This window comes from Syzygium oleosum, unplaced genomic scaffold (genome assembly GCF_021117445.2).
Source record: "Syzygium oleosum isolate NSW1041296 unplaced genomic scaffold, Sole_v2.1 Sole_v2.02, whole genome shotgun sequence".
Taxonomy (NCBI): Eukaryota; Viridiplantae; Streptophyta; class Magnoliopsida; order Myrtales; family Myrtaceae; genus Syzygium; species Syzygium oleosum.
The window spans coordinates 8,909,449-8,929,224 of NW_026607486.1; the positions used below are offsets into that span (position 1 = coordinate 8,909,449).

Here is a 19,776-nt window from a genome sequence, read left to right on the forward strand (position 1 = left end):
AGTTAATATAAAACAGAGGCAATAAATTATGAGAAATCAAACTTAACTTAAAAAATTTCTGAATTTGGTGACATATCGAAGTTGAAATGTAACTTTCCATGATTTGTAATTTTAGCTATGTACGTAAATAATTAGTTAGTGTGCTTACCATGTTTTATTTTGTTGTACAAAAGATATCAAATTCAAAGGGCTTAATAGTAATCCATATGTCTATTTATCTTTTTTATCCACTCATTCGCACTCATTCTTACTACTTCCAAATTAATGAAAATGTAATTATAAAGTAATTTTCATTTTCAATTTTAATTTCCATTATGTCTTTTGAATTGTGTTTTACCTAACTATGTGAATACATCTAGGTAGAAATATGTTTTGCACTAATTTTACACAATTGTGCTACTTTTTTAATTTTCTCCTTTTTATCTTATCCTTTAAATATTTGAATGATGAATGACGTATTGTACACTCATTGCACTATTTATGTTGAAGAATAAATATAAAAACGTGCATTAGTTTTATTTAATTAGTTAAAATGGGAGTCAAAACTATTATTGAGCGATAAAATTGTAAAGGTATAACGAGCAGTTAGATATGATAAGCATAGTTTAATGAAAACGATGTAAACAAACATTTATTGTTAGGTGTAACCAAACACCACTTTCGATTAAGAAATGCCAATCAAATTTAAATGATTTTATTGTTTATAAATGAAAAAAATAAATGTATCCAAAACGGCACCTTAATCATGCAATGTTGTTAAGCTTTCAACTTCTCTCCCAAACAATACTTAAAGATGCATTAAAACGACTAATATCGTTCTTCATCTATATATTGTCGAGTTATTCTGAGTATAGTATGATAATGATAAGTAGATTACACTCAAGAGAATTAATTGAGACTTTTTTAAAAATGCAATAATCGATACACTAAACATTATTAAAACATCTGATTAGGGATCAAGTCAAGATATCGAATTCCCATTTTTCATAGATAAACGTAAATCACCACTAATTTTTTTCCACCACTAATATATTTACGGTTCTTGAAATTACGTAGACAACTCCAAATAGCGAAATGATAAAAAGATTATGTTATCTCAAGAATATATTCTAAATTTGAAAAATCGCATCTAATTTTTGGAAACTTTCCGTCAGTGGCATATTAAAATTTCACTAATAATAAATTCGAAAATCCATTCAATCGTTTACTATTTTGTCCTCGTTTTGCAGAGACCTCAAGTAATTTTCATACAAGGTAAAATTCTCACTCTTCTGTTTTTTCACTCATGCCAAATGATTCGTATGAACCGTACCCACCATAATTAGACGTTCTATTTTGCTCGGCATGTAGTAGAACACGCCAAACTATTTTATTGGAGAGAAAATTGCAAAAAAAAAAAAAACAATAGTAAAATCGATTCAGAGTCTTCTAAGAATATTGACTCATCTTTTGGAATTGAAATTACTTTTGTTTGCTCTCAAGTTGTTAAAGTATCTCATATCGCTTCTATACAAGATTTATATTCTCTTACTCCACTTGTAAACTTAAAATTTTGCGTTGTACTTTTTAAAGATGGTATTAGATCTAGGTTTTACCCCAATTTACTATCCTTGTTTGTCAAATTTAACGTGCCCTCTTGTTTATGGGATTTATATACTCTTTATAGCTTATATACATGCGATATCTCTCTATGTACAAGTTAACGCTTTTGAATTGAACCTTCTAACATATATATCTTTAAATTAATCATCAAAGAAATGGGAAAATTTCCCAATTAGTCATAAACTTATTCTGTAGATGCCAATTCATTCCTAAACTTATTAATTTTGCCAACATAGCCCTAAACCTTTGTGTGGAATATAAATGTAGTCATTTCGGTTAATTTTCGTCGGAAACCACCGACGTTGTGGTCCAGTCATCGTCGCCCGTCCTACGTGGCACGCCACCTTGTCGGCGATTTCCAATGAAAATTAGCCGGAAAGACTTCGTTGAAATTTCGCGCAAAGGGTCAGGACTAAATTAGCAAAATTAAAAAGTTTAGAACTGAATTGACATCGTTATAATAAATTTCTAAAGAAGACAGCATTAGAAAGTTGTTTGCATCAAACAATGAGCAAGCACTCTCACCTCAATTATCAAACATTCTCATCAGCTTCTTTCTCCTCCTAATGTTGATGTGGAACCAAAGATATGGCGGTTAGTACGATTTTTTTTTTGAATTTCTTTACCAACCGGCCATTAATAAACTCCATAAAAGAGTTGGCCTTGGCTAGTCCGGCACGCAGAACTAGTATAAACAAACCGAAACGAGACCTACCCACAAAAATAGAATATATTTCTCATGCACCAACCATAACAAATTTTCATTAACCTAATAGAAATTAATACTGCAAGTTTGCTAGCTGTGATCTAATTCACATAGCTGAATTGGTAATGCACAACGAAAGTATAAAATACATATGATATTATTAGCCCTTTTTTTAATAAAAAATAAGTGGTGGGCATAGACTATTTCGGATGATTATAAAGCGACACGTGGAGGGAGTGGATAGCTCTAATTTCTTTTTTTTTTGGGGTGTCGGGGGTCTTTGAGCTTGGTAGGTTGTGCTAAGATTAATGAATGATTGATTGATATGATTTGATTTTTTTTTTTTTGACAAATGGAGCATTGCCCCCCCTTCAAATAATCAAGCTTAAGGAAACGTGGGCCCCGCACGGTGTGCCCACGTTTTTGACATATGGAAAGACGATGACGTCATCGATGACGTGGATGGGGACCACGTCGTCATCTTGTTTTTTTGGGGCTTGGTCGTCTCTTTATGTATTTTCATTTTCACGTATTCATGAAGAGAAAAACCATGCCACGAGATCGTCGCTCTGCGTGACACGTGGACACGAATCCGTCCGACCAAATCAAACACCGTCCAAACGCGGGGGGAGCGGTCGATGCTGGCGACGGTGGGCCAACGTGAAGCTTTGTGAGTTCCGTCGACGACGAGTGCAAGAGCTCGAAAACACGTCTTTTCGGATTTCCGATGAGTTCGCCACTTCCCCGACGAGCTCGGGGCCCCCGCTTAGAAGTTGGGAATGGAATCGCGTAGTTAGCACTGGTCGATGGCCTCGTCAAGTCGACACGCGTATCGGTTGTTTCGATCCTGCCGGCAGGTTATCATAGCAGAAGCTAATATCTCTCGGGGCAAGTACGTACAGGGGAGTCATTGCCGAGAAGTTCGTGATGATGTCGGGGCATTAGAGACATTAGTTTTCGCCGGATCTCCGTGCTAAACAAAGAATATTACATGTTACACATTTTTTCCCGCGCTTCATTCAATTTATCATGTAATTCTCAAAAGCGTTTATTTCATATACGTCCATTCAATTCGGCAGCCAGAGTTCTATGTTGAAGAAGCTTTTCTTTCCCTTGTGGAATTCGAAAAAACAGAATGAATTTTGGGTGGGTCGATTCATTTAATAGAAAACAATAAGGTTAGTTTGTGGCTAGTTTCCTCATCATCTTTGCCATTTTTTCTCCTCACAAGGTTCTTGCTTAGGGGCCCAGTCTCGACCACTCTATTGCTCCTTGGCCCAAGTTTAGTCCTAGTGTGCATACCACTCGGCCCAATCCATGCCTATGACATCTCATCCTTTGAATGGGCTTGAGTTCCAAAATAATCCCGACTTTAGATCGAATCCCAATTATACCCCGAACTTTTTTTTATTTAAAAAGAAAATTTACCTTTCATTCTAGTCCCGAATCTGCCAACGCGTCCAATACTCGCTACAAACTTCTCCAAAATTATCAACATCAGGATGCGCCAGAAATTCATTATCGGAACATGTATTTTCAACAACGCCCTCGCATTCGTATAGAACAACAACTACCTCATAATGTTGATAATCTTGAAGATATTGATAGCGATTCTTAGACACGTGGGTAGATTTAGAATTAGAGCGAAAGTTAGGGATTTTCTCGGGGTAAAATTGGGATTGGATCAAAAATTGAAGATTTTTAAGAGAATTAACCCCATATATATATTTATTTATTTAGTGATACCTGCAACTTCACCTAAAGCATTCGGCCCCATCATTTGCATGCTTAAAATGGAAGAATACATACGACCAAGAAACAAAGTTACCAACACTCATTTAACAAAATCTGCCAAAAAGTACGTCGGTCCAAAATTAGGTTAAACCCACATCTCTCTCTCTCACCAACCAGTGGAATTTTGCCTCAACCAGGTAAAAGCCTATCTTCTTTTTTTATGCATTTTAAATTTATTTTATTCTTTCGCGAGAAATTCTGACTTATGGATCTTATTATGCTAAATCTTTCAAAGTTGCGAAAAAAGAGTGATTATAATTAAGGGTTAATACCACGAAAAACTCTGAATTGGTATACCTATAACAAATTTACCCCAAACTAATTTTTTGACCATAAAAAACCACAAACTGGTACACATGTGACAAATTTCTCCCAAAATAATTTTTTGACCACAAAAAACTCTAAATTGGTACATTTGCGACATATTTACCCTCTGTTAGTTTTCGTTAAATTGGATTAATACAACAAAAAATCTCAAACTGGTATACCTGTGACAAACGGGGGATAAAACACCAAATTGGTACATCTGTCAACCATCGCGTGTCATTTAACAAAGCAATTTGATAGTAAGATTTAACGAAAACTAATGGAGGGTAAATTTGTTATAGATATACCATTTTGGGGATTTTGGTGGTAAAAAAATTAATTTAGGTTAAATTTATCAAAAGTGTACAAGTTTGAAATTTTTTGTGGTATTAACCCTATAATTAGTAAAGTTTTTGCTATCGATGTAGAAGATAACTTTGATTATTACAAATATCTTCTAGGACTACATAGATTCTTAGGATCTTTTTCTTATAATCGGTAAGTAGTATATACTTAATCTTCATGTACAAAAATTTAGTTTCACCTTGATAGTTAGAGCACAAAAGTTCCTTCCTTGCTCTTGAAGAATTGCGACGAAACCTTATGTTCGGAGCTTTGTTAGTGAAATACTTGTACTTTACATGAAAGGATACATAAATACCCGATGTTTAGAAATACCGGACCCCTAGCAAGTACATTAGGGTTCCATATACCGCGCACTATATAATTTTCGTCCCGTATATCGCTAAACGAAATTTGGAGCTAATGAGGCAAACTAGGCACGGCAAAACCTAAACATATAGTAATTGGCGAGCTTGAGCAATGTTTTCAAGCTTGATGAACGTGATAACAATGATCTGTCCATTGATTGAATCTATCTAATTGGCCGGCAACTGACCTACTGGCTCTTTTTGGAAAGGCAAATTGTGGCCAGGATCAAGGTCCATCCTAATCGTCGTTCGTGTAAATTCCATATATAAAATGATCGTGATAACACTGATCTGGAGACCGAGATCCAAGCAAAAAGACTCAAGTGGGCTCATGGTCTAAAGGGCAGATTTAAGACACTCAAGTTCTATTAGGACAAAAATATGGGGGAAATTACCAAAAAAGTTTTAAATATATTGAATTTGTACTGATTCAGTCCTAAACCTTTTAATTTGGCCAATTTAGTCTGACACGTTTTGACAATTTGTCAATGCAGTCCATCCAGCCAATATTGGTCGGAAACCACCGATGTGGACGTCGGTCGTCCTATGTTGAACCGCCAGTGTTGACGTAGACAATTTTTGCAATTTTTTATTATTTTATTAATTATTTTTTCTCTTTTCCCTTTTTTTTATGTGTTGCGCCATCAAGGCGATGAACCTCGCCAAATCAAGGCAAGGCCCGCCTCGTCCAAGAATATAGGGGAAATTACCAAAAAAATCCTAAATCTATTGCATTTGTGCTAATTCAGTCATAAATCTTTTAATTTGGCCAATTTAGTCCTAAAAGTTTTGACAATTTGCCAATGTAGTCCATCTGATCAATATTGGCCAAAAACCACTAATGTGGAAACCGGTTGTCTTATGTGGCATCGCCAGCGCTGAATTGGACAATTTTTTTGCAATTTTTTTTATTTTTATTTTTTATTTTTCTTTTCTTTTTTCTCTTTTCTTTTTTTCTTTATTGTTGTTGGCGAGGCAATGAACCTCGACAGATCTAGGCGAGGCCCCCTTGTCCAAGTCCTCATTGACCGCAGGCGAGGCGACCCTTGGCCCAATCTGGCGAGGGCCGCCCTCGCGAACCACAAGCAAGGCCCACCCTCACTAGATCGGGCAAGGGTTGCCCTCACCCAGACCTCACCGGCCATCACCTGAGACTAGCCACCTGCGAAAAGAAAAGAAAAGGAAAAAACAGAAAAAGGAAAAAAAAATCCAGAAATATTTTTAAAAAATTGTCCACGTCCGCATCGGCCACGTCACATAAAATGGCCGACATTGGCTAGACCGCCACATCGGCATTTTCCAAACAAAATTGGTCCAAAGGACTATATTGACAAATCGTCAAAAAGTTTAGAACTGAATTGGCAAAAATGCAATAAGTTACGACTTTTTTTATAATTTTCTCCCGAAAACATGTGGAGAATTGATAGCGAAAAAGGAGGGAAAAGTCACGGGAAGAAGCCATGCCTTTCTACGGTTGTGCGTGGTGGGTGATTTATGGGCATCGGTGCTCTCCCATGTGTGGGCCAGACAGCTCAGGACAAAAGAGGGTGGATTGTCCGTTTTTGTCAACGAAAAGGAAAAATAAAGCTTCGTGCATGCATCATGGGGCAGAGCAGCCGATGTTGGGCATCCTATGTTCTTGTTCCATCACTTTCCATGGCTGTTCTTGTTGACATTTAATGGTAGAGACAATTAAGCAATCCGGCTTCCATCGGTTCATCTCTCCCTGCCTAATGGGATTTGCCATTTCTGATCCATGCCAAACTTGTGATATTAGGTGGCCATGGAAGTAGCTTTCGCGCGCGCCCATGATGCTATTGGGGACAAAGATTGCAAAGACCGTAATCTGTGGACCATGCACGATCACAACCGCCGATCTTTTTGAGACCCACATGGGTTCCCCATGACAGAGGGTTGTGATTGACCTGGCCGATGCGAACATGGATTTGGACATGTCTAGTCCCGTAATGAGGCCCCCCAAAGATGGATTCGAACGCTTATTGTTTCTCGTGAATAAGACTTACATGGGTTCTACTGCCTCTTCAACGTGATGAGATCCCCCATCGGTCATGCAAAAGTTGTGCCTTTTGATTGGGTTATGCTCAAGATCTTCGTGAAGTTTAAGAGTCCATCTTACGTGATTTGGGACGAATCTTGTTGACAAGTGCTCCTAACTCGGCAAACATATTTAATGAGGAAATATTGGATTCTCAAAGTTTAAGCATGATGCGAAAATAGTCAGCTGCATTGCGAATTACATTATTTATTCACATGATTATTTAGCACTTTTTAAAAGAATCCTTTTGTGACAATACTAGGTACTTTTTGACATCAATTTATCAGTTGTCCTGTTGCTGAAATTATGGCATGGCACATATATCACTCCTAGATAATAAGTTAAAGAAAAAAGCCTTATTACTTGGAGTTGTCTATTGAAAAAAAAATAAAAATACCAAATTACATAAATTCAATTTTTTTCATAAACAAGAAAAAAAAAGTACTATCCATCAAGGCCAAATTGTTTCAGGACAGAGCAGCACAAAAGTATGGTTTGGACTCAAAGGAGCCTTGTTTCTATTCGAAGTGATTTCAGCACATTTTCTTCCTGCAAGGGGGGGACTTTCCCCCTTTCACTCTTATCTCTGCAATCACGGAAAAACTACTTTCTAGCAACAAATTGAGGATCTGGCCCTCAAAAAAAGAGAAAGAAAATGAAGAAACTTGAGCTGAAAAACGAAAAAGATCAAAGAAAAGCTTCATAATTCATTGTCATACTCTCCACAGAGACAGAGAGAGAGAGAGAGAGAGAGAGAAATGTGGTCGTGGGTTCTTCTTTTAGATTATTTTATTCTATCTAACATGCAGATGACATAATCTTCTAGATGATGATTTCCATATAGAGGCTTCTTCAAGACACAGGGATTGTACTAAAACCCCATTTGTCCTCCACAGATTTTCTTTTTTTTTCCAGATTCTTTGCTCAGTGTCTGTCACTACAACAACCTTCTCTCTTTCCCTTTCCCTCCTCAGGGGGAAAAGAACCAAACCCAATGGCAGCTGCCTCAGCTCCCAAGTGGTTCTTGCCCTGTGTGCTGCTGTGTGCGACTCTATCACTGACACATTGCGGCGATGTCACTTATGATGGCAAGGCTCTCATCATCAATGGTCAGAGGAGGATTCTCTTCTCTGGCTCCATTCATTACCCCCGAAGCACCCCTCAGGTTTGTACACTTTGCCTCTCTTTTTTTTTTCCCCCCATTTTTTCACTTTTTTATTTCTCTTTGAGCTCAGTTGATGATTTTATAAATGTCTGGTGTTTTGTGAATATTTCTTGAACATTATGTTCAAACAATGCAGATGTGGGAAGGTCTTGTGCAGAAGGCAAAAGAGGGTGGTTTGGATGTTGTTGACACCTATGTGTTTTGGAATGTTCATGAGCCTTCTCCTGGCAATGTACTTCTTTCTTTACTTACATATTCTCTCATATTAATCTGGGTTTACGCACGTTCATCATTAGGTTCGATTCATTCGTGCTAAGTGATTTTTACGTGCTGAGTTTTGTAGTATAATTTTGAGGGGCAATACGATTTGGTTCGGTTTGTAAGGACTGTCCAGAAAGCTGGCTTATACGTCCATCTCCGCATCGGGCCTTACGTTTGTGCAGAGTGGAATTTCGGGTGAACGGTCACAGTTTCTTCTTCCTTTTGTGAAGATTTCGCGCTTGTTCGATGTAATTTGTAATGTGTTTCCTATGACATTTCAGGGGATTACCTGTGTGGTTGAAGTTTTTTCGGGGCATTAGCTTCAGAACAGACAATGAGCCCTTCAAGGTGTGTATCAGTGGATGCGCGTGTGCACGCATGGAGAGAGAGAGATGCTTCTCGAATTAGTTTTATCGGAGGATTTGGCTCACTTTTATAATGCTTGATTGCTTTCTTACATGCTGCAGTCGGCAATGCAAAAATTCACTCAAAAGATTGTCCAGATGATGAAGAGTGAAAACCTGTTTCACTCTCAAGGAGGCCCCATCATCCTATCTCAGGTGCTACCTCTGATCTCTGTCATTGGACGACACGAAATATTTTCGAACCTAAAATTTCTTTTTCAAGCTTCCGAATCACCCTCTTGATGCTCGCTGGTATGAATTTTGCCGCAATGGAATCCATAGACATTTGCTCGTCCTCATCGATGGCAAAACTCCTGCATTATATAGTGTATTAGTCTAATTTCTCCAATGGCTTATGTGATATATCCTTTTATCTGATCTGGCCAATCTTCTTGGTAATAATGTCCTTCATAACAGATTGAGAATGAGTACGAGACAGAACGCAAGGCTTTCGGAGCTGCCGGTAATGCCTACATGAATTGGGCGGCGAAAATGGCTGTAGGAATGGGCACAGGAGTGCCGTGGGTGATGTGCAAGGAAGATGATGCTCCTGACCCGGTGGTAAACACGTCATCTTTGTTTAGCAATATGCGAGACGTCTTGTCGACCGCTAATTAATTAGTTTTTCGGGCTCCCGCAAAACTTTATGTGGCAGATAAACACATGCAATGGCTTTTATTGTGATTACTTCTCTCCCAACAGACCATATAAACCGACATTATGGACCGAGGCTTGGAGTGGATGGTAATTTCACGAGTACCCAAGTCTCTGAAACTTTCGATGTTCAAGCAGTGTTGTAGAGTAGACCGAGCTGAAATTTCCCCTTAAACTGCGCAGGTTTACGGATTTTGGCAGCCCGGTTTATCAGAGGCCGGTCGAGGATTTGGCATTTGCAGTTGCTCGTTTCGTCCAAAAGGGAGGCTCCCTCGTTAATTACTACATGGTCAGTGATATTGATGCTCCTGCCATGCTGTTATCAATTTCGGCTCCTTCTAGTCACTTCCCAGAAATGCAGTCGTGCTTTTACCGATTTCGGCTTTCTGATTTTATGTCCAGTTCAATGCCTCTAAAGCACAGACATACTTGTTTTTGCAGTACCATGGAGGAACCAATTTTGGCAGAACCTCTGGAGGCCCCTTCATTACCACAAGTTACGATTATGATGCTCCGATTGATGAATATGGTGAGAGTAGACTAAAGCAGATGCACGGTCCAGTCTGATTTTACTTTTCCTGCACAAAGTATTGGACTATAAAAGTCGTTTTTCGTTCCATTCATTTGTTTCTTCGGCTATTGTCTATTTCTCACGATGTGGTGATTGATTGCTAGGACTGATCAGGCAACCTAAGTATGGTCATTTGAAGGAACTACATGATGCCATTAAGAGATGTGAGAGAGCCATTCTAAATGCTGACCCCGTTGTGCAGTCCCTCGGGAACTATGAGCAGGTACAGGACCTTCTTTGAGCGAATGGTCTGCAAACACTGAAAAACCAGTGATACTAGTTCATATCATATGATTGAAGATCAAAGGGACCATCTTTTATGAAACAATTTGGCACTTCGCCACTTCTTCCGCTTCATGGAAAAATATTTGGTGGGCAGGCGCATGTTTTTTCGTCTAATTCGGGAGGCTGCGCGGCGTTTCTCTCGAACTACCACACAAACTCAGATGCAAGAGTGACTTTCAGGGGAAGGCACTACGACTTGCCGCCTTGGTCCATCAGCATTCTCTCCAACTGCATCGATGTCGTCTTCAACACAGCCAAAGTAAGTAGAGTGGTAGTGGCTTGACTTGCATTGTCAAAGGGAAACCATTTGAATCTAACCTTATCCCCACAAAAAGAAAATTGACCTGCAGAATGCAGATAACAGTAGTTTCTTAACTAGAATGAAGCAATTATTTTTGAGGATGGAGTATATGCAGATGTGTATGTAGTCATATACAATAGTGAAATTAAGTCAAGCTATAATATACATTTTCTTACGCTGAGTTTTTAGAATATCCAGTGTTGACTGTTATGGTTGTGAGTCTTGTAACTCATAATGCGATCTCAACAATGAGCGCGATTATTATGGAAAGGGGGAACTGAAAGGCCAAACTCACGAAGAGACGTAAACTCCCTATCATGTCTTGTAGTTTAGTGCACGTGCAGAAACTAATAAGCCCTTCGACATCCTAAATGCACAGGTTCAGCATCAAACAACTCAAGTGCAAATGTTGTCCACTAAAGCAGGACTCCACTCTTGGGAGACATTCAATGAGGAAGTGTATTCCCTCAATGAAGACTCCACCATCACCGCGACTGGTCTCCTCGAGCAGCTGAACATAACAAGAGATGCTAGTGACTACCTCTGGTACACAACCAGGTGAGATCAAATTACTACGCCGCTCAAACATGATGATGGGAAAAACATGAATTGGAAAGATTGCTTTCATCTTTCTGTGAACATTTTTGCTTGTTTCCCGTGTTGGCTCCAGTGTCCATATTAGTTCGTCCGAATCAATACTAAGAGGAGGGAAACGCCCAGTTCTCAAAGTTCAGTCCACGGGCCATGCTACGCACATTTTCGTCAATGGACATCTTTCAGGTGCATTTTCTTGTCTCATTTCTTTTTTGCTCATGAGAATGAAAATAGAATGGACGAAATGAACTTTGCTGCTATGCTCACTGATACATTGGTGGCCTGTAATGTAGGTTCTGCATTCGGCACTAGGGAAAAGAGGAGATCTGATTTAGCAGTGGACATCGACTTGCGAGGCGGGACCAACCAAATTTCACTTCTCAGCGCCACTGTTGGATTACAAGTTGGTCTTTGAAAACTTCACTTTAGAATTTTGTCCAATAGTAGAAGCTTTCTGAATGTGCACTTATCCTAAATTGCGCTATCACATTTTGCGTCGCCCTGGTGATTCTAGAACATTGGCTCTCATTTCGAGACATGGAGCACCGGCATCTTGGGACCAGTGACATTGGTAGGGCTTGATCAAGGGAACAAGGACTTGTCATGGCAAAAGTGGTCGTACAAGGTACAAACGTATTGACTTCTCTTCTAGTTGCAATTAGTTATCAGACTCGAGAACTTGGTAAAACCTCCACCTGGCAAATGCTTCTTCAGATCGGGCTTAAAGGAGAATCGATGACCCTGTATTCTCCGAGTTCCATTCAGTCAGTTGATTGGACAAGAGAGTCATTAGTCTCGGTGAAACGACAGCCTCTTACTTGGTATAAGGTATGAGTTACGCTATTTCGGTGCATTATCAATTGAGACACTATTAATGTTCTTCGTGCTGAGGAATGATGGAGGAGGCGCATGATAGTATGCATATGGGAAGAAAGAAGCTACTTATTAATGTCGTCATATACCGTAGTCAAAATTCAATTTCGATTTGTGAAGCATGTCTTTTCTGTTTTTTCTTTTTTTCATTGTTCCCGAATCTGATGCAGTCCACAGAACAGCTCGCAGTTCTTCTAAACTCAAAGTTGCATATCACTTGCAACAGAATGTCATGTAAATTTGTATGTTTTGTTTCCCTCAAATCAACCGGGATAGAGAATTTCTTCTTGCTTCAGTTGTTGAGAGCATTTGCCATTTAATTTTCTGCTCGAATGTGCAGGCCTATTTTGATGCACCAGAAGGAGATGAACCTCTGGCCCTCGACATGGGAAGTATGGGGAAAGGTCAAGTTTGGGTCAATGGGCAGAGCCTTGGAAGGTACTGGAGTGTACGCGCCAACGGAGATTGCCGCGGATGCAGTTACTCCGGCACGTTTCGGCCCATCAAGTGCCAATTCCGATGTGGACACCCCACTCAACAATGGTAAAAACATCCCCATGAAACCATAAAACCAACGTGACGAGAGGTCAGTGAACTGAACATTAGGACTTTGATCATCTAACCGCTACTCGTGTTTTACAGGTACCACGTTCCGCGGTCCTGGTTAAGACCAGCCAACAATTTGCTGGTAGTTTTCGAGGAAATTGGTGGGGACGCTTCGAGGATCACTCTCGTCAAAAGAGTGGTGATTGGTGAATAATAATCGAACTGAGTTGCACTCCAATATACACGTTTTCAGGATTTATATATTTTTTCAAGACTAACTACAGAAGTCGTTATATGATTAGCACAGACAACGAATCGCCTCATTTTGCAGCATTTGTGGGTGTGAATTAACACCCCAAGACCATTCAAAATGGTCACAAGGAAACTGTCTATGCTCATTTCCAAGGCCTGTATTGTCTAGCAGATGAGATGGCCTATCAGGCTTCACCCTAGAAATCTTTGTATGTAGTCTAGAGTGAGTATTATATAAACCCCAGCAATTAAAGTGCGAGCGAAAAGATGACCCGCATTCTGTAAAGAGACAGAGAACGAACTCGGAAGTCGGGCAATCTATTGCCGGAAGAATTACTGCATGAATGACCAAGATCATGTTACATTCGATGACGGAACGCTCGTATAGATCATACCTGTGCTCTGTGCACATCTTTTCTAGAGATGATTGGATCGTCTTTCCAAGCACGATGCGTTGTTAAGGGAAGTCCCGAGTAGTTGGAGACTCACGAACCGCAATGGGCCATTAACAACATTAAGGGCAAGAGCTTTCGAGACTGGTCACCAAGTTAGCTCAGAATGATACTCATTTGTCACCTTCAGTATACCGGGAACAAAGTCATTCGCGAATCTGGCTTCGTCGTTTGCAATGAGGAAGTTCTTTCTTGTACCCAGAGCGACTTACCCTATCCGTGTCGGCTTGAATTCAGCAACTTTCTTTGCTTGTGCTGTAACTCCATCTTACAGCTGCACATCAGTAGATGGAGTTTCATTAGAGGGAAGCTCTTGCGAATGGGATTTATGTTCCTGTGTCCTCCTTAGAGAACAAGTATTGCATTAGGACCACCTGCTTCGCGTAATCCACACAGCTTCTTGCAAAAGACAAGGGAGAATTATTGCAGAAGGCAGAAGATATAGTAGCCCACCTTACAAAATTCAAAGACGCAAAAGGAAGGAGACAAAAAAAGAAAAAATTCCGTTGCCGGGACTCGAACCCGGGTCTCTCGGGTGAGAGCCGAGTATCCTAACCAACTAGACTACAACGGATTTGTGTTTACTTCGCTCTTTATGAAATATATAATCATAAATTGTTGTGATACTCTCACAGGAAAATGATACAAATGATCTTTGAACTTTAACCCAATAGCAATATGGTCTATAAAATTTTAATTTATTCAATATGATCCTTAAAATTTTGGTATATGTTCAAATTAATCCCTAGACCATATGATAATGTTCAATGTTGTCCACAACTTAAATTAATTGAAGGATAACATTGGAGGGACTAGTTTATACATTTATAAAAAATTGAGGAATCATATTGAACAAATTGAAAATTTAGGAACGACATTATACATTAAGCTAAAGTTCAGGGATCACATTGCATATAAAGGGACCGTGTGTGTCGTTATTCCATCATAATATGAATGCATGGCAAATTTTTTGAAACGAACAAATGTGATGACATGATGGATTATCGATGGCCTTGGATGTTTTCTAAAAGTAGCGACGACCTATACAACGATGACTAACGCCACGTCACGATTCCCGCTGTGTGGGATCCATTATACCGATCCCGTTATGCCATTGAGCTCAATTCTGTAGATCCATTATACCGTCCCCTTTCATCTCTTTGTAGGTTTCCCATGCACCAGCTCGCATTTCTATCTCCGGATTAAGACCAAGTTATCAAAAAGTGAATCTCTCGTCTTATCCTAAATTAGAGTAGAATTTTCGTTTCTGCTACACTCATTTTGTTCACCTATTAATTGCTTAACTGCCCAACCCTCTGTGCCATAGAACATTGCTATTATCGACTATCAATCTTACAGAATTTTCTTAAGATTAAGTGCGCTAGAAGTCCTATAACTTGCAGTGAAAGTGCAATTGATCCTAAAACTTTCACAAAATGCAATCAAGTCTTAAAATCTATCCAATTTGTACAATTAAGTACTTCCCATTAACGCCGTTGTGCACCTATTAATGCTTAACTGCCCAACCCCTCTGTGCCATAGAACATTGCTACTAACTATCAATCTTACAGTTTTTTTTTTATAAGTAGCATTTGATGAATGTCCGAAACACCAGACACATCTCCACTTCATCTTTTCTGTTTGCACCCTGTTGGTGAGATCCCTTTCGAATTACCCGTCCTTTTGCGACACCAAATCCATGATAGCAAAACCATTCACTTCTCAATCTTCAATTCACGCTACCGTGCCATTCGAACAATTCATCTATGGAACATTATACCGTCCACAAAGGGCACCAAACCAAACAAAAAAGGAAAAAACCGAACAGAAACCGAGCAACCAGAACAACTAAATTCGCATGGCCCCAGAGGACGACTAAATGAGAATGGAGCACCTGTGTTCTGCATCTTTTCCATCTTCCAGACATATATCTGAGATAATCTTCATTGATAAATAAAGTATTCTCATAAGCTGCTCACAGATAAAAAGCATAAAGCCAGTGCTTAGTGACATTGGGGAAAATAAGAAAACAAAAAAGTAGAAAAACTGAAGGAAGTAAATCGGTGATTCTCAGTGACATTGAGTACAAATGAAAAACTAGAGGAAAGTTTATAAATTGCAAAAAGTTTCAACTCAATATCATATTGTCGAGCTGTAAATATCCAGATTATATGGCTGTAAATATGTAGGAAAATTGACTGATTGAGAGGAGTAGATTTTTTCCTATTTAGGAGTTTTTTTATTCTGGTTAAATCCCACAAATCGTGGGATTGTAGCTGTTCTCCTATTTAGGCTTTGTTTCCTATTTTGTTTGCTAGGACTCCTCTGTGTATTAGTCTATAACTATGACAATGTAAAGAAGTAGTAAAAATGAATGAGAAAAAGGATTTCTCTCCATCTAAAAATTCCACGTGGTATCAGAGCTCTAGGCTAGATTTCTGGATTCCAAATTACAGCCTTCATTGCTGTCTTTTATTCTCCAGGAAATTTTTCCTTCGAATGCAGGCTTCATAGCTGCACTACTACTCTTGTTTCCTTCCTGACCTTTACTCTCCAAAAATGTCCAATTCCGAAATCACACCGAAAACCACAGATCCGACCCCTTCTATCAAAAAACCATTGGAGGAGGTCGCCTCAACACACATGACAGGTGATCTTCAGAATATCAGACCAGCCCTCGTTTTGAATGAGAAGAACTATCTCAAGTGGTCACAATTTGTCAAGACGTATCTGAAGGGCAAAGGAAAACTCAGCCATCTGCTTGGGACAGGACCCAAACTAGGAGATCCTGATTTCGATGCGTGGGATGAGGCTGATTCCATGATCATGTCATGGCTATGGAATTCCATGGAACCAGCCATAAGCGATACTTGTATGTTTCTATTAACAGCAAAAGAGATCTGGGATTCCATCCAACGGACGTACTCAAAGGCTCGTGATGCAGCCCAGGTGTATGAAATTAAGGTGAAAACCAGTGGGACAAAGCAAGGAGGTAAGACTGTTACTGAGTATGCTAATTCTCTGCAGAACTTATGGCAAGAACTCGATCATTATCGAGTACTCCATATGCGGTGTCCAGAAGATGCGGTCATTCTGAAGAATCTTATTGAAAAGGATCGAGTCTACGATTTCTTAGCCGGGCTTAATTCTGAATTCGACCAAGTCAGAATTCAAATACTTGGCAAGGAGGAAGTGCCATCATTGGAGGAAACAATTTCCTTGATCCGGGCAGAAGAAAGTTGTCGATCCATCATGCTCGAACCACAAATAGTAGAAGGGTCAGCCTTGACAATCAAAAAGGTTGATGAAAAGGGTGACTTGCCAAGGAAAGACAACCGGGACAACTTGTGGTGTGCCTATTGCAAGAAACCGAGACATACAAAGGAGTAATGCTGGAAACTGAATGGCAAACCAACTACTTCAGGCCGAGAATGGGTGAATCGGGCAACACAGTCAAGGCCCGGGTCCACCTAACTGAGCAAGTTAGTCACGAAGAAGTTCAGGAGAAAACAGCCTTCAATAGTGAAGAAATTGAGAAAATAAGAGGTTTGTTAGGGTCTCTTAATAAACCCTCTGGTGCATGTTGTCTAGCACTCTCAGGTAATTCTTGGGTTGTTGATTCGGGGGCTACCGATCATATGACTCATATCTCATCCCATTTCAGCACCTACACACCTTGTCCTAGCAATAGGAAGATTATTGTGGCAAATGGTTCTCTTGCGACTGTTGCAGGGATTGGAGATATTTCTATCACACCTAATCTTGTCCTTAAAGATGTTCTTCCTGTCCCTAAACTGTCTACCAATCTTATATCCATACAAAAACTCACAAAAGATCTTCATTGTCAAGTCATTTTTTACCCATTCTACTGTGTTTTTCAAGATCAGGACTCGGAGAGGAGGATTGGACTTGCTAAGGAACAAAATGGGCTGTACTACCTTGAGACACCTCTCACTGCAAGAAGAATCATGAATACTCTATCTTCATCGTTTCTTGGTACTTCAAATAAAGAAGCTATTTGGCTTCATCATTTTCGTTTTGGTCATCCGTCCTTTCAAGTCTTGAGTATTATGTTTCCATCCTTGTTTAAAGGTTTGAATATTAAAGATTTCCATTGTGATGTTTGTGAGTTAGCCAAGCATAATCGTGTACCATTTCCTATTAGCAATCGTCGTAGTTCTAATCCTTTTGACTTGATCCATAGTGACATTTGGGGACCTTCCACAATTCCAAACATCTCTGGAGCTCGTTGGTTTGTCACTTTAATTGATTATTGTTCTAGGATCACGTGGACTTTCTTACTCAAACATAAATCCGATGTGAGTAGCATTATTCCTTCCTTTCATTCCATGATTCAAACTCAGTTTGGGGTTAAGATCAAGGTCTTTCGATCTGATAATGCTAGAGATTACTTCAATCAAGTACTGTCCTCGTATTTTCAAAAGGAAGGTATTATCCATGAATCATCTTGTGTGAATACACCCCAACAAAATGGGGTTGCTGAAAGAAAAAAATGGTCTTTTCCTTAACACAACTCGTGCCCTATTGTTTCACGGGCAAGTTCCTAAAACATATTGGGGGGAAGCTGTTCTTACAGCCACGTACATGACCAATAGACAACCCTCACGTACATTAAACCACAAGACTCCTATGGAAGTTCTTTCTCAGTTCTATCCTCACTTTCGTACATCTAATGGTCTTACACCTCGAGTCTTTGGTTGTACTTCCTTTGTCCACATTCATCATCATCAACGAGGAAAGTTAGATCCTCACGCAATCAAACGTGTGTTTCTTGGTTACTCACAAACACAAAAGGGCTATAAATGTTACCATCCCCCTTCCAAAAAATTCTATCTCTCTGCAGATGTCACTTTCGTTGAAAATAAACCCTATTTTTCACAACCTTATCTTCAGGGGGAGATTTCAGTCATGGAAGATAAGGGCCATGGTGTTATTGATAACCTGGATTTACTGTCCAATGTCCCTGTCAACCCAAACTCGTCCACTGTAGCTCATGAACCTACCTTGAATCCTATCTCTTGCCCACCACAATCTCCCACACACCAACCTGATTCTGTTCCTATTCCCACTAGTCCAACTCAACCTGGTTCTGTTCCTATTTCCACTAGTCCAACTCGTATCCATGATTCTGTGAGATTTTCTCAGGTGTATTCAAGGAGGACATCCGTTCCAACACAAGAGCAGGTCCAAAATGCCACTCCGGGTGCTGCCAATGAGAACACAGTATGTCCTGAACCTCCTTTGAATAAACAGCTTAATGATACACCTGAGGCTGATCTTGATTTACCTATTGCTGTTAGAAAAGGGATTAGAGAGTGCACCAAGAAACCAGTTTATCCACTATCAAATTATGTGTCCCTTAATAGATTATCATCACCATACCAAAACTTTATTGTGAGTTTAAACTCTATTGCTGTCCCTAACACTTTGTCTGAAGCATTGTCAAAAGAGGAATGGAGGAATGCCATGGTAGAAGAGATGAAGGCACTGAAAAAAAATAAAACGTGGGAAATTGTTGATAGGCCAAAAGGGAAAAATCTAGTTGGGTGCAAGTGGGTATTCACTGTAAAGTACAAGGCAGATGGCTCTCTAGAGAGGTACAAAGCAAGATTGGTTGCAAAAGGTTACACTCAAACATATGGAGTGGATTACCAAGAGACATTCGCACCAGTGGCTAAAATGAATACCGTAAGAATTTTACTGTCCTTAGCTGCTCATTTTGATTGGGAACTTCAACAGTATGATGTAAAGAATGCATTTTTACACAGAGATTTGGAAGAGGAAATCTACATGAGCATTCCACCTGGTTTTGAAGGACAGGAAACAACAGAAAAGGTTTGTAGACTTAAAAAGGCACTATACGGGCTCAAGCAGTCACCTAGAGCTTGGTTTGGACGGTTTGCTAGAGTCATGAAGGCATCTGGGTATAAACAAAGCCAGGGAGATCATACACTTTTTATAAAACATTCGGACGCAGGGGGAGTTACAGCATTATTGGTGTATGTTGATGACATAATAGTCACGGGCAATGATGAAAGGGAGAAACAGCGGCTGAAACAGTACTTGATTCAGAAGTTTGAAATAAAGGAGTTAGGAAAGTTACGGTATTTTCTGGGAATTGAGGTTTCGTACTCAAGGCAAGGGATCTTTATTTCACAACGAAAGTATGTGACGGATCTTTTGGAAGAAACAGGAAAACTTGGTTGCAAACCATTAACTACTC

General features: G+C 39.6%; 1 protein-coding gene and 1 non-coding gene across 2 annotated transcripts; one reads left to right on the top strand and one right to left on the bottom strand.

Annotated features, from left to right (window-relative positions):
* Window positions 1–7,815: 7,815 nt before the first annotated feature.
* Window positions 7,816–13,106, top strand: LOC115689498 (beta-galactosidase 5-like). Its single transcript, XM_030615570.2, has 18 exons — window positions 7,816–8,339; window positions 8,476–8,571; window positions 8,683–8,795; window positions 8,882–8,948; window positions 9,068–9,160; window positions 9,422–9,565; window positions 9,660–9,748; window positions 9,842–9,947; window positions 10,100–10,187; window positions 10,334–10,452; window positions 10,609–10,773; window positions 11,195–11,373; window positions 11,486–11,595; window positions 11,703–11,812; window positions 11,924–12,034; window positions 12,124–12,237; window positions 12,623–12,825; window positions 12,925–13,106. Exons 1-18 carry the CDS (start codon window positions 8,169–8,171, stop codon window positions 13,040–13,042), a joined length of 2,196 nt encoding a protein of 731 aa, XP_030471430.1. The 5' UTR covers window positions 7,816–8,168; the 3' UTR covers window positions 13,043–13,106.
* A 927-nt stretch (window positions 13,107–14,033) lies between these two features.
* TRNAE-CUC (transfer RNA glutamic acid (anticodon CUC)) lies at window positions 14,034–14,106 on the bottom strand. Its single transcript has one exon. It is a non-coding gene; the product is annotated as a tRNA-Glu (tRNA).
* Window positions 14,107–19,776: the final 5,670 nt, after the last annotated feature.